The 15,257-nt window shown below is 40.4% G+C and overlaps 1 protein-coding gene across 1 annotated transcript; it reads right to left on the bottom strand.

Moving 5' to 3' along the window:
* Positions 1-791: 791 nt before the first annotated feature.
* Positions 792-1,745, bottom strand: LOC110295560 (taste receptor type 2 member 117-like). The gene has a single exon (XM_021164046.1). It carries the CDS (start codon positions 1,743-1,745, stop codon positions 792-794), a length of 954 nt encoding a protein of 317 aa, XP_021019705.1.
* Between the last annotated feature and the right edge of the window lie 13,512 nt (positions 1,746-15,257).

The following is a 15,257-nucleotide window of genomic DNA, read 5'->3' as shown; positions in this document are numbered from 1 at the left end:
TAAATTTCAATGTACAATAAATATTAGGAACTGGTCCATATAAGAAGATCTGGTATTGATTGTATGTAGGTCATCAATAACTTATTACACATGTTATTATGGCAAATCAATCAAAAATAATATTTCAAATTAAAACTATCATAAACATTAGTTCTTATACTTATGCAATAAAAATTATCTTCCCTACATTAACATACATTGCACCTAGAAATGTAAATTACATAGTCTTAATACTCATGACATTATTATAAAATAGAATAGATTATGAAACTAATAAAAATATACAAAACACAAACACAGGAGCCTTATAGATCCAAAAAATTGACCAAAATAATTCCAAATTGAGCTCTGTATTTAATAAACTGCCTTTATTCCCACTTGTTTATAATTCTATATTATACTACACATTATTCTCTAAAGTTTTATTCACATATTTTATGTAATATGCTTTCAATTATATGCTTTTATCACAGTTTGTGATTGATTTTAATACATATGCAGTATAGATTGTAAGTCAAAACTATGATTGATGGTTGATAGAAAATTGGTAAAATTTTGATATATTTGTGTTCTAGTGGGTTACAATAAGGTCCTTTTATGATATGTATATTAAGATATTACCTTGTAGACAAATAGCTAAATTGAAATAGCTTTAATCAGTGATAATTGCAAACAGAAATCAAATTCATGCAAAGTCAAAGATATTTATAATGTAAAAATGAAAAATATAAAAGACATTTGTATCGGTTAATCTTTGTCTAGAATATACAACACAATCAATCTATAGTGATTTAGAGATCTAGTGTTTCTGCGTAATTGCATTTCAGCCTCCACAATACAGAGAGACAGGCCTGTCTCAGCTTCCTGTCCCCCCAAATCAAGACATATGAATGGAATGAAGGAAAAGCTATATATACAACCTGACAAAATACAATGAAAACATTTTTCTTCATAAATTCATAGTTCCCAACTTGTACTAAGATAGACAGAATAAAAGTAGAGTATAGTAGGAGAAAGGCAATCACAGTTTGCAAGGCTTTGAAGTGGGCTGTGGTTCTGGCATCTTTGCCTCCCTGAACATGCTGCTGCATCTTCTGGTGATGTGTCCACAGGGAGAAGATGAGCAGAAGAAAAGTTGACAGGGACAAAACAAAGGGGACAGACAGGAAAACCATCTGCAGGCTTAACACCTGCCTGTGACACTTTGGATAGTAATGAGAACTGAAGTTGCATGATATGTTTCCTTGATATTCACTTGTCCACACGTCAGTTGCCAAGTTACTTAGTAAAATATTTAAAATCAGGAGGAGCAGTGACACCAGCAGTGTCACTGAAACTACTTTTTCAACTCTCCACTTCAGATAAAGAAAAAAAGAGTTAGAAAAATTGGCTATCTTTAGAAAATAAAGGACACTGAGGCATGTAGCAATCCAGATGCTGAAATGGTTGGCTAAAATCCAAGCATTATACATGAAGTGTATCATACTTGAACTTGTAGTTAAATCTGGATATGAAAAGTCGATTACTAAAGTTATAAACAATAAACAGAGCTGAAAAATTCTGGAGATTGACAAAGCAGTAAGAATTTGATTAACTAAGGACATTTTCTTTTTCTTAACCCAGTCCATACAGTGGACCAGGGCCATGAACCCATTTCCTATCATTCCAATTACTAATTCCATGATTAAAATGACTGAAAGTGTGCTCTGGGAGATAACAGATAATATCTTCCAAAAGTGCTTCATTTTATATATCAGTAATAAAGATTTGTTCATATATCCAGTTGACATGTAAATTTTTAAAATGCTGTTTCGACAATTTCTGACAACCACCGAGTTGATTCTCATAACATGATATTTTTCTTAACTCTCCCCAACACACTAACAGAGGAGCAAACATGCAGTTTTGACAGTGACAGATTCTGAATCTCTTTCCATGATAATGTGTCTACTCACACAGCTCAGGAGTGCCAGACCAGAATTGCTTTGCTCACACACATCTCCTGTAGAATTTTCTGGACAATGATAAGGAAAAAGTTGGAAACTTACATGGTTGTATGAAAATGAAAACACATTATTTTCATCACTTACCTATATTTGTAACAATGTATATATTTTGGCATGACTGTGTTCTGTGAAAGCACTATTAGAAATTCTCAAGTGTATAAAAACCAACAAAATGTTAACAGATATGGGACTTTCTTGCCTATAAGACTTTATAAGTACTGCAGATTTCAGAGACCTCGACATAAGATGTCCGTAACATTGTGACATTTCATAATATCACAAGGCTCTTTAATCTTTCGGGTTTTTTTTTCAAATTTTTATTAGATATTTTCTTCATTTACATTTCAAACGCTATCCGGAAAGTACCCTATACCCCCAACCGCCCTGCTCCCCTACCCACCCACTCCTACTTCTTGGCCCTGGTGTTCCCCTGTACTGGTGCATATAAAGTTTGCAAGACCAAGGGGCCTCTCTTCCCAATGATCTTTTTAATATTAAGTAACAAAAATAATATTGTCTTATTATCTCACATTCATGAATACATACTTACAATGCTCACACATAAGTATATTTTTTGAAGATTAAAATATTGTTCAAATTTTTCTATAATGTATCTATTTTGGTCATTTATTGTACATATTGATCATGCTCAGTATGGCACAAGTTGGTAATGACATACTTTTGTTAGGCTTTACCTGTTACCTTATGCAATAGGTCTTCACTATCCCTGAATTTGAGATGGAAAACTCTTCTTGTACTGTGACCAGTTAAGATGAGGATTAGCTTATCCACAAAGCAAGACAATACCTTACTCCTGGCCTCTCCTTCCATTAGAAAGAAACACTATCAGACAGTATCCAACTTCAATCAACTGACTTCAGTGCCTGCATTGTAAATGTAACTGACTGTTATCAAAAGAGGATAAAGGATGTCATAGATGCTGGGATAGATTAAGAATGAGCAATTTGATACCCTGATAATTCAGTATCTAAAGAGCAAGACAGAGCTTAATGAACTAAGTTTAGGAAACATTGCCAAATATAGTATAGATGGCAGTGAACAACATGAACTGATATAGAATATTTGATAATAGTACATTCAGTACCTGAAGGAACACTGAGCAAAGAAGGTAAACAATTTGAAGATTCAGAATTGTCTATCATTTGCATGATAAGATCCATCCATGTAGATAGCATGTTGTTAACAAGCTGGTATGGCACATACAAGGAAACATCTAAGAAAGAAAAAAACACACATACCTTCAGTGTAGAGGCAGAATGGTTCCTGTGGCTTGCCTCCTTCCAGGTAGTAAAATAAGCTCAAGTATGAAGAGAACCAAATAGAAACATGACAAGGGGTGGAGCTATGTGGAATGGGTACTAATAGAAGGACTTCATGGGATATCAGGAAATCCTCACACTTGGATTTCCAGCAAGAATTACACTCACCTGCCTGGAGCTCTTCCTGATAACTTTCATTGTGACTTGGAATCATCTTAGTTTCCAACTGGCCAACAACAGATCCTTGGGAGAGAGTCTTTCTAAACAAGAATGACATACAGCATTATTCTCACATTTCATCTACAAAAAATTAATAGTCAGCTTGAATTGTTCAAAATCCAGAATACAGGGCATGGAAATGACACCCTTTACAGTTTGTCAATCATCTGTCAATATACCAGAACTTTCTTTAAAAGAAGTGCCTCAGAACAAAGTACCACCACCTATTTAAAAGCCAATGTTAATGTACCTGTTTTATCTATAATTAGTTGTATATTATTATAATTTTTATTTATGACCACTTGATGGACTGATTACACAAAAGTCAAAATTCACAAAAAGGTTTAATTGACTATCATTTCACTTATTTCTCCATGACAAAATAAGTGTGCTGGTAATAATAATGTGTATATCTCAATCAATATTTATTTTATAATATTAAAAGTGTCTCTGACAAGCTGAGACAATTCCAACAGACTTAGGACAATCGAATCACCTGGAAAGCAAACCCTTCAACTTGTTGAGCTGCGGGCCCTGCAGGTAATACAATGTACTCTAAGTTTCCAGCTCTAATGACCCATGCTAGGGTGAGTTTCTAGTGATGTATCTGCCTTTGATTCACTTAGGTTCCTATCAGTAACAATTCATACATATTTCCATTAGTAACTGCAGTAAAACTCATTAGGTCCCTAAGTTATACTTTAGGACTCTGATCTGTCACCAGCTGCAAATATGGGTGAGCAGATGTTTGTTCTTTTCTACAAAGAAGTATTTTCACAGCATGGTATTTAAATCCAATCTGAAAGTTGTTGGTTACTCCCAAGAGTTTATGGGCAGAATAATAAGCAATTGTTAGGTTTAAGGAAAATGATGACACAAGGTTAGATAGGTATGAAATGGATGGTTCTGCGAAGACTTGGATAGAGGAGTAAAAAGTATTAAATTATAATATATGAAATTCTCGAAAAATAATAAAATAGTTTTCAAACATGGTACCTCAGTGATAGCAGGTTACTTAGGCAAATCTCAGATGATCACAGTCCTCCTGAAAATTTTAATTTTTCTATTGTGACCTAGGTGTTGGGTTTCAAAATTTTACTAGCTGACATGAAAAACAAAACAAAACAAAACAAAACATATGCATGGCTTTGCAAAAAAAATGCAGCAGTAGAATGCAAGATAATATGCTTCTTCAGCATATTAGTAAACAACATTGTTATCTTCAAGTGAATCCTTAACTTTAGAAGTTCAAAAAAGCAAAACGTGAAATTCATGAATAGGGACAAATTTGTTCTCTTTTAGGAATAATAAGCCAGCCTTGAAATCATTGTATGTCACAGTGCTGTCCTTTTTATGATAAAGGTTTGTCAAATAATTAAGGAAAAAAAACTTTAACACATGACTAGTAACCAAATGGTGATAGAATTTCATGTTAGACATTAGATTCCAATTGCATGAGCATGACAGGCAACATCTTTCAAATAAGATTCTGCATCACTCTATTTCTTTGTTCCTTAGCTTCTTTCTTACAAAAAACAGGGGGTATAATTTCATATATAATGCCAAAATAGACCTGAAATCAACATCTGAATGGTAGTTTTTCTTTCTGTGTGAGTGTAGTAGAGGATCTGCAATGCAAGTGCCTCTTGCTTTCCATTTATTTGTGTAAGCAATGCCATGCCTTTGAGTGTGAGCTTGACTTACTTCACTTCTAATAAAGAGAATAGAACTATTGTATAGGGATTTCACTCCTGGCAGTGCTTGGTTCATTGGCTTCCTCTAGGTGGTAAGGTCTCAAATCATCAAATTTATCTAATTTTCAGTTTCTCTAAATATGATCAGATCTCTATTGAGACCCTTTGAAGAGGGATAGGCTATGTGACAAGGCATAATTTCTCTGGCTGAAACCTAGTAAAGGTCTGAAGCCTGAGAATGCCCAAGTGAAATTCAAAGTTTGTTAGCCTCCACTTTTTCCCCAAAGTAATCACAGTGAGATTTTCAGTTTGTATATGCATATGTATATATATATATATATATATATATATATATATATATATATATGAGGCTGTTGTATTTAATTAAGCTTTACCCCAGTCTTGTTTAAAGCTAACCTGTTGTGCAAGTGGTTTGTTTTAAAGACATAAATACTAAATACTTCAGAAGAGAGAGATTGTGATGTGTGCTTTTCAGTAACCATCAAATAATACAAAAATGATAGAACAAAACAATTTTTTTATTTTATAAATTTTATATAATTATTTTAGTTATAGCCTCCAGACTCTCTTCAAGAGTCTCTATATTTGATCAATGGCAGAAACAAGATTAGTAAGAAAGAATATAGGTAAACAAATCTCCAAAGACTAGATGTCAACCCTATATATAATTTTTCTTGTGGTTCTTGATGACTTTGTTGTCCTGAAGAAATCAAAACAAACTTTTGACAGCTGACTTAAGAGAAAGCCACTCCAGTAATTCTCATGAGCTCATAACAAGAGGGTAAAGCAACCCTATATAGTTCTCTAAAATTAGAGATCAAAACCTGCTGTCTAAAATTGTCTGACTCAGTCTCCCCATTTAGCTCCCTAATTCATCCTTATCTTCTAGTTAAATTAAAAACAAAAAGAAAGAAATAAAGAAAGAAAGAAAGAAAGAAAGAAAGAAAGAAAGAAAGGAAGGAAGAAAGAAAGAAAGAAAGAAACTGTACAACCATGGAGTAGTGGTGACACAGACCTTTAATTCCAGCTTTTCTATAGAGCGACTTCCAGGAAAGCCAAGTAGATACAGAGAAATCCTGGCAAAATAACAATAACAATAACATCATCATCAACAACAATAATAAAATAAAAAACAACTTCTAGGTTGCTTTCTGGTTCCTTGCCTAGAGGAACTAGTTGAGGGTTGACCCTAATGCACCAGAAAATAAACCTCTTGATTTTGCATTGATCTGCATCCCTGTGACCCAATAGGGGCATCTGGAAGTAAGTACCACTGACTGAGGTTCAGTGTCTTACATTTGGGGGCTTCTCCAGGATTGGAGCAGATCGCCCAGTGACCATCAGCTAGGCTGATCAGAGGAAAAAAGACTGAGCTCAGCAGCAATGGCAATGACAACAGGCAACTAAGTGTTTGTCTCTCCATCATTTGCTTTCCCTTTTGGCTCCTGAGCATGAGCACTGGTGTTGGCTGGCAAACCTCTGGTCTGGTGTAATCAATTGCAAAAGGCAGATGTGCTTTAACATTGTGACCATGTGGAGTCTGGAAGATGCTTAAGACCCCCTGGATGGAGTTGAGAGGACTCTACTCCTTATTAAAACTGCAAGAGACAGTATCTGCAGGAGCAGTCTTGTTATAACCTGGTTTCAGTGCCCATGGTAGGGGCGAACTGTCTGTTGATTATATTTCTCTGTTGGTGTTGGTTATATTGTTCTGTGATCTTGACTTGGACTGACAACATTTTTGGACATTGGAGAGACTCATTCTACCCTGTTAAACATCCTAGTTAACCACTGGAGAGAAGTTAGGGAAAGCGGAGAAAGCATGTCAGTAAAGAAGGGCAAGTTAATAACTCTCTGCTTCTCTCAATGGCCCACTTTCAGAGTAGGGTGACCACCCATAGAGACCTTGGAGTTGCAGGTGATCAAAGCAATAGAGGAAAGAGTCTTTAGGCCAGAATCCTTCCTGCACCCAGAACAAGTATCCTATATAGTTACCTGGAAGAATCTAGTGGAGCCCTTCCTCCTGCCACCACCCCCTTGGATAAAAACCTTTCTTTCCCTAAGACCCACCTCTTAGAATCTAGCCATCAGGAAAAAGGAAACACGTGAGGAGGGATATGTGTGGGGAATTGGGCTATGCACAGAGAGGCTGATCTCCAGTTGAGTTGATGTCTGAACCCCGAAGGGTGATAATTCACCTAAATGACATGGTAGGCATTCCCTTATGCTCCCGGAACTCAGGCTCCTGCATAAGTTACCACCCCCCACAGCCTCCACAAGAGAAGCATGTCTAAAAGTCACATAGGCAATTCCCCAGGCTTTTGACCTTCAGGCTGAACTCCTCCCCAGTTACCTAACAAAAACAAGATAAGACAGCACACTTTAAAATGGGCTGTTAGGCTCCCACCTCGCTCTCTTACCTCTTTCTTCTCACTCTCTTACTTCTTACCCCTCACTCTCACCCTCTCTCTCCCTTCTCTTTGCCTTCTCTCCTCTCTCTTTGTCTTCCCCTCTCCTCTCTCCTCTTCTCTCTCTCTCTCTTACTCTCTTTCTCTCTAGCCCTTTCCCCTTTCCTCTCTTCTCTCTCTCTCTCTCTCTCTCTCTCTCTCTCTCTCTCTCTCTCTCTCTCTCTCTCTCCTACCTTCTTTCTTTCCCCCTGCCTTTCTACAATAAAACTCTAAAACTATAGAGTCTCTGCTCATCAAGATCTGCACTCACTCTCACTGGTGTTGGGAAACTTCTTCCCTCATCCCTCTCACATAATCCCAGTGGCTTTAGCAAAGTAGCTCCAGGACTTCCAGGTAGGGCTGCCCCTTGCCACCCACTGAAGAGTGAGTTAGAGCCTTAGATACCCACCCAGGTTTGAGTGGAATATAGATAGCAGCCCTCCCATGTCTGACTGACCAGAGAATAGTTGGAACTCTGGCGGGATGTGGGTCTTCCCCTTCCCTTTCTTCCCCAGGGCCCTTTTTAGTACCCAAAAAGACTCTGGCAGGGTATGGGTCTTTGCCTTCCCCTCTTTCCTAGGACTCTTTTTAGTTCCCAACAAGTGGTAGCAGAGGGATGGTTTCTCCATCGACATGTGACAGGACCAGCTGAAGAAAGCTTCACGCAGAGACCTACATCAGATCTCCAAAAGTTTAAAGTCAGTGTGAGTAATCTAATTTTAAAAACTTGGACTTTTACTCTCTCTCTCTCTCTCTCTCTCTCTCTCTCTCTCTCTCTCTCTCTCGCTCGCTCGCTCTCTCTCTCCCCAAGTGTTCCTGACAAGCTTCCTTCCCCTCCCTTCTCTCTCAGGTTTCAACTGCAAGAAGCTGTTTTCCCCAATTCTGCAGCGCCTCCCCCCACCCCAGCTCTAGGCTTTGAATGGCTCTGTCAGCAGCAGTAGCAGCCCTCCACATCAGTAATTGTTCTGAGCTCTGTGTTCCTCTGCCGGCTGGTGTGAGGTCCCCTTCCCTGTCTACGTTACAGATTTTAGCTGTAAGAAGTTGGTTTTCCAACTCTGTAGCCCCTCTCTCCTTGTTCTTGGCCTTGAGCTGTGCGTATGGCCCAGCTAGGCAGTGACTGATGCTCTGTGGGCTGGGAGGAGGACTCACCCCTGCTGCCTTGCAGCCTGCTGGACACCACTTTGGCTAAAAAGCCTTTTACTTAACCCTTTACTTTCTATATTCCTAGAAAAAAATCAAGGGGAAGAAAGGTTTCAGGGTACAAAGTACCCCTCTCCCCCACTCAGATAAGCCCAGGAAAACTGCACTGAAGCTGTGCTATCCCACAGGAATACCTGAATCGTGCTTTTTAACTCAAAAAATTTCTTGCTATTTTTCTAAATGCTTTCTTTTTTCTCTCTCTCTAATATGCATGATATATGTCCAAAAATTCTCTCAACTTGTTTAAAATTTCCTTTAAGGTTCAAAAGTCATCCAACCCTTAATTAATAACCAGTTTTCTTTTACAGAAGAACTGTTAACTGTCTACCCTAGTTATGTAGGGAATTGCAGGCTGGTCTCCAGTTGAGTTGAGGTCTGAACCACCGAAAATGGTGATAATTCACTTTCATGCCACAGTAGGCATTCTCTCATGCTCCTGGAACTCTGACTCCTGCCTAAGTTACTGCTCCCCACAGCCCCCACAAGAGAAGCATGTCTAGAAGTCAAGAAGGCAATTGCCCAAGCTTCTGGCCTTCAGGCTAAACTCCTCCTCAGTTACCTAGGAAAGGTAAAGACCATAAAAGGCTATTCATCCCCTGCTTGCTCTCTTACCTCTTCTCACTCTCTTACTTGTGTCCCTCTTACCCCTCACTCTCACCCCCTATCTCTTCTCTTTGTCTTCTCTACTCTCTCTTTCTCCTCTCCTCTCCTCTCCTCTCCTCTCCTCTCCTCTCCTCTCCCCTTCTCTCTCTCTCTCTCTCTCTCTCTCTGTTTTTGTCTCTCTCTGTCTCTCTCTCTGTCTCTCTCTCTTCTACCTTCTCTCTAAAACCATAGAGAGTCTCTGCTCATCAAAATTCACTGTGCTTGGAGGATGGGAGAGGCTTTCTCCTAATGAGCTGTTTCTAATCTCCCATTAGAAGGTCTTCCTGTGCTCCAGTCAAGATCCACTGCACTCACTCTCGTCAGTGTTGAGAACCTCTTCCCTCATCCCTCTCTCCTAAAACCCTGGTGGGTTTAGCAAAGTAGCTCCGGGGTTCCCAGGTAGGGCTGCCCCTTAGTCACCCCCTGAAGAGTGGGTCAGAGGTATGAATGCCCACTCAGGGATGAGTGGAAGGTAGATAGCAGCCCTCCCACATCTGACAGACCAGAGAATAGGTAAAACTCTGGTGAGGTGTGCATCTTCCTCCCCCTCTTCCCCAGGGACCCCCTTTTAGTTCACAACACAGTTACACAATTAACATGATATTTTCTTCCTCAGCCATCCACAAGGTACTGTGATGTGTCCTAAGCAAATCATTGCAGGCATAACTTTTGCTATTCACCCTATGCAGATAACCTCTGCTTGTGTTCTGCTTCTTTTTTATAATTACTCTACAGGTCTATTTCCCCATGGGACCTGCTGTCACAGATCCATCTGAGACAGCACCATCTCCTGGGACCTACAGACAAAAGCTGCCTTCCTCCAAAAATCTCATCTGACTGAAGACTTCCGAGACAAGTGCTGAACCACAGAAGACAGACTTGGGATATTCCAGCTACAGATGGACTCTTTTGAGAAAGCCAAATGGCCACTGAACTTTGGGGAAAGTTACATGATAGTGAGGAAAGCATAATGTCTATCTGGATTAATTAATTGCTGTTCAAAATGGATGTTATTATGCTCAAATTGTACTACCCATGGAACAACTGATTGATTGTACAATCTCTTGCCTTCTCAACTCTTACCCTTAATTCTCCTTACTACTCTGATTTTGTTCTGCTACTCCTCTAGGCTATGTTTTCTTCTGATACTTCCATCCTCTCTAGATTTTCACAACTAATGACACAGTTACATCAGTGACCCCTTCTTTTTTTTTCTTATCAAAACAGAGGAGGAGTTGTGGGCATTTGGGCTATGCACAGATAGGCTGGTGTCCAGTTGAGCTAAGGTCTGAACCCTGAAGGGTGATCATTCACCTAAATGACAAGGTAGACATTCCCTTATGCTCTTGGAACTCTGGCTCCTGCCTAAGTTACCACCCCCTATCGCCCCCACAAGAGAAGCAGGGCTAAAAGTTATGTAGGTAATGGGCCAAGCTTCTGACTTTCAGGGTAATTCCTCCCCAGTTACCTAGCAACTGTTCCTTCCCAGTTACATAGCAACTGTAGACCATAAGAAGGGCTGTTCAGCCACAGCTTGCTCTCTTACTTCTCACTGCTCTCCTCTTACTTGTCTCCCTCTTACCCCACACTCTCACCCTCTCCTCTCTCTGTCTTCTTCTCTCTTCTCTCCTCTCTTCTCCTCTCCTCTCTCTTACTCCTTTTCTCTCTAGCCATCCCCCCTTCTCTCTTTATCCATGCCTTTCTATAATAAAGCTCTAAAACTATAGAATGTCTCTGCTCATCAAGGGCCACTGCACTTGGAGGATGGGACAAGCTTTCTCCTAATGAGCCATTTCTTATCTCCCAATGGAAAGCCTTCCTGTGATCCAGTCAAGATCTGCTGTACTCACTCTTGTCAGTGTTGGGAACCTCTTCCCTCATCCCTCTCTCCCATAATCCCAGTGGCTTTAGCAAAGTAGTTCCAGGACTTCCAGTTAGGACTGCCCCTTGCCACCTGCTGAAGAGTGGGTCAGAGCCTTAGATGCCCATCCAGGGTTCAGTGGAAGATAGATAGCAGCCCTCCCATGCCTGACTGACCAGAGAATAGGTAGAACTCTGGCAGGGTGTGGGTCTTCCCCTTCCCCCTATTCCTCATGGCCCCTTTTTAATTCCCAACAGATACGAACCTCAGAAAAAGTTAATCCTCAAAGACCCTTTAACAATGAACCTGTTTCTTCAAGACCGTCCTCCTCCATATCCCCTATCCTTGCCCCCATGATCCCACCAGGACCAGCACTGGCCTTGGGATCCTCAGCCCATATGAGACCAGGGCTGTTGAACCCTCATTTACAGGAGGGAGGAGTGGGAGGAGTCCACAACTTCCCAGTCCATTAACGGGGACCCAAAGTTGAGAGATGCCAACCCTAATACCATGGTGTTCTCCCACTGAGCACATATAGGCCTCTAGATAAGGGCAATCAGGCTGTACACTATTGGCCCTTCTCTTTGGCTGACTTGTAGAACTGGAAGACCCAACATCCTTTCCCCTTTCAAATAACCCCAAGGGGATGATTAATCTCTTTAAAACTGTTTTATTTATTCATCAGCCCACCTAGGGTGATATCCAACAATTCATGAGAGTGTTCTTCATGATCAAAGAGAGAGAGAGGATAATGCAGGAAGCCAGAAAGAATGTCCCCCTCAGACATGTGGGCACCATCGATTGACAAGGCTGTCACAGACAGTAGGTTTCCCTTGACCTGACCTAATTGAGACTTTAATTCTGCCAAAGGTAATGAGCCCCTTAAGGTCTACTGCCAGGTTCTGTTGTCAGGTATCAAGGCAGCTGGTCAGGCAGAACACAAATTTGATGCAGGTACATAAGGTTAGACAGGGATCAGATGAAATGCCTGCTACCCTACTAGAGTGGCTCATGGATGCATTCTGCAAATACACACTCTAAGACCCCAGCAAATAGGGGCACAAAACTACTGTGATCATGGCTTTTATAGACATGTCTAATAGAGATATCAGGAAAAGGCTTATGAGACTAGAGAGACTACAGGATAATTCATTGAGGGATTTGGTGCAGGCTGAGAAAGTCTACCATAACAGGCAGACAGAGTAGGAGAAAGAGCAGAGAAAAAGAAAGGAAGAAGATGAACAAAAGAAAAGCAACAGAAAGGAATTTATAGAGAATCTTAGCAACAGTAGTTAGGGAAAGCAGAGAAAAGAGAGACTCCAATGGAAAGAAAGATGAAATTTCAAGACCTGTAAGTCATATAAAGGACTCAGAAATTGCTGGTTGTTTGTGATCCTAGAGGCTGCCTGGGGCTGAGAACAAAGAAGATCAAACCCGGGCATGCCCAGTCATCAAAGCATTCCTGGGAACAGCTTGACCATAAAGATAAAGAGGAATGTGAGGACATAATAGGGCTATCTGAACTGAGTCAACAACCATCTGGCCAGGCACCTCCCTCTGCCCATTGCCCTTTGATGCAGTTTAAAGTCATAAATTAACCAGATACTCTGTTAGCATTGATAAACATCCAACTCACAGAACCCTGACACCCTGACCTGCATGTATTCTTTTGCTGACATGTAATCTTTCTGCTGATGTTTGAATAAGCCAACAGTATGTTGCTAGGCTGAATTCCCCACCTCTAAGCCCTTGACCCCATAAATTCCCCTAGCTTTTGAGCCTTGGGGTCGAATCCACTGTCTCCTGTGTGAGATTTGTTTCGAGTAGAAGCTCCACCATTAAACTGACTCGTGTGTTTTCAGCAAGATGGATTCTCGTGGTTTATTGGGTGTGCTCTCTCTCCTGAGACTAGAGTGGGGGTCCCCGAAAGGGGGTCTTACACAACCAAAGAGACATAAAACCCCTTGAAAAGGATCAGTGTGCATATAGCAAGAAGAGGGCCACTGGGCCTGAGAGTGCTCCAACAAACAGAAGCTGAGGGCAGGAAACCCCAGGCCTTAGGAAGAGTATTCCTGAATGGTGAAAGTGTTATCCCTGGGGAACGACAGTAACTAGGAAGGATGGGGGTTCAGACTCATTGCCTAAGCCCAGGTTAACCTTGAAACTGGAGAGGAAACCCAGGCAATTATTGGTGAATAATGGGGCCCAACACTCAGTCTTCCTCCAATTTGATCACCCAGTCTCCAACAAAAAAATCTTGGGTCTAAGGAGCCTCGGGCACCAAAATACATTCATGGACTACCCTAAGAACAGTGGACCTTGGAATGGCCTGGATATCCCATTCATTTTTGGTAATCACAGACTGTCCTTACCCTCTGTTGGGGCAAGACTTACTCTCCAAGATGGGGGGCCAGATACACTTCCTGCCAGATGGGATGCAAATAGCTAGCCCAAAAGAAGAGGCCATGGGTGGAGGAAAGACCTCTCTGACTAACCCTACCAGGAGCTGAGGCTTCCTGGTTTACAGATGGGAGCAGTTTTATCCATGAAGTTCAAAGACTAGCAGGTGCTGATATGGTGGACTGCACAAATATCATCTGGGATGAACCTCTGTTGAGGTCTGTTTTGTGTTTGAGTATATGGTCATTTTTTGAGAAAGTACCATGAGGTGCTGAGAAAAAAGTATATTCTTTTGTTTTAGGATGAAATGTTCTATAGATATCTGTTAAAGCCATTTGGTCCATTACTTCTGTTAGTTTTATGGTGTCTCTGTTTAGTTTGTGTTTCCATGTTCTATCCATTGATGAGAGTGGGGTGTTGAATTCTCCAACTATTATTATGTGTTGTGGAATGTGTGCTTTGAGCTTTAGTAAAGTTTCTTCTATGAATGTGGGTGCCCTTGCATTTGGACCATAGATGTTCAGAATTGAGAGTTTTTCTTGGTAGATTTTTTCTTTAATGAGTCCTTCATTATAATTTTTTGAAAACTTCTGGCTGAAAGTTGATTTTATTCAATATAAGAATGGCTACTCCAGCTTGTTTCTTGTGACCATTTGCTTGAAAATTGTTTTTTAGAACTTTACACTGAAGTAGTATCTGTCTTTGACACTGTTGTATGTTTTCTGTATGCATCAAAATGCTGGGTCCTGTTATTGTCTCCAGTTTGTTAGAATATGTCTTTTCATTGGGGAATTGAGCCCATTGATGTTAAGAGATATTAAGGAACATTGATTGTTGCTTCCTGATAGTTTTGTTGTTAGAGTTGGAATTATGTTTGTGTGGCTATCTTCTTTTGAGTTTGTTGAAAGAAGAATACTTTCTTGCTTTTTCTAGGGTGTAGTTTCCCTCCTGGCAATGGAGTTTTCCATCTATTATCCTTTCTGGGACTGGATTTGTGGAAAGATATTGTGTAAATTTGGTTTTGTCATGGAATATCTTGGGTTCTCCATCTATGTTAATTGAGAGTTTTTATGGGTATCATAGCCTGGGCTTGTAAGTTTGCATTCTCTTAGGGTTTGCATGACATCAGCCCAGCAATCATAGTCTCTGGTGAGAAGTTTCATGTAATTTTTTTTTATTTTCTACATTTTTTTATTACATATTTTCCTCAAATACAATTCCAATGCTATCCCAAAAGTCCCCCATACCCTCCCCCCTACCCCCCCATACCCACCCATTCCCACTTTTTGGCACTGGTGTTCCTCTGTACTGGGGCATATAAAGTTTGCAAGTCCAATGGGCCTCTCTTTCCAGTGATGGCCTACTAGGCCATTTTTTGATACATATGCAGCTAGAGTCAAGAGCTCCAGGGTACTGGTTAGTTCATAATGTTGTTGCACCTACAGGGTTGCAGATCTCTTTAGCTCCTTGGATACTTTCTCTAGCTT

The sequence above is a fragment of the Mus caroli genome, chromosome 6, assembly GCF_900094665.2.
Source record: "Mus caroli chromosome 6, CAROLI_EIJ_v1.1, whole genome shotgun sequence".
Classification (NCBI taxonomy): Eukaryota; Metazoa; Chordata; class Mammalia; order Rodentia; family Muridae; genus Mus; species Mus caroli.
Note: the sequence above shows the minus strand (reverse complement) of the source record. Positions and strands in the feature narration are given on the sequence as shown.

What these genes read in the sequence shown, in the direction of transcription:
- LOC110295560 (XM_021164046.1), bottom strand. Translation starts at nt 1,745, where the DNA reads ATGAAGCACTTTTGGAAGATATTATCTGTTATCTCCCAGAGCACACTT.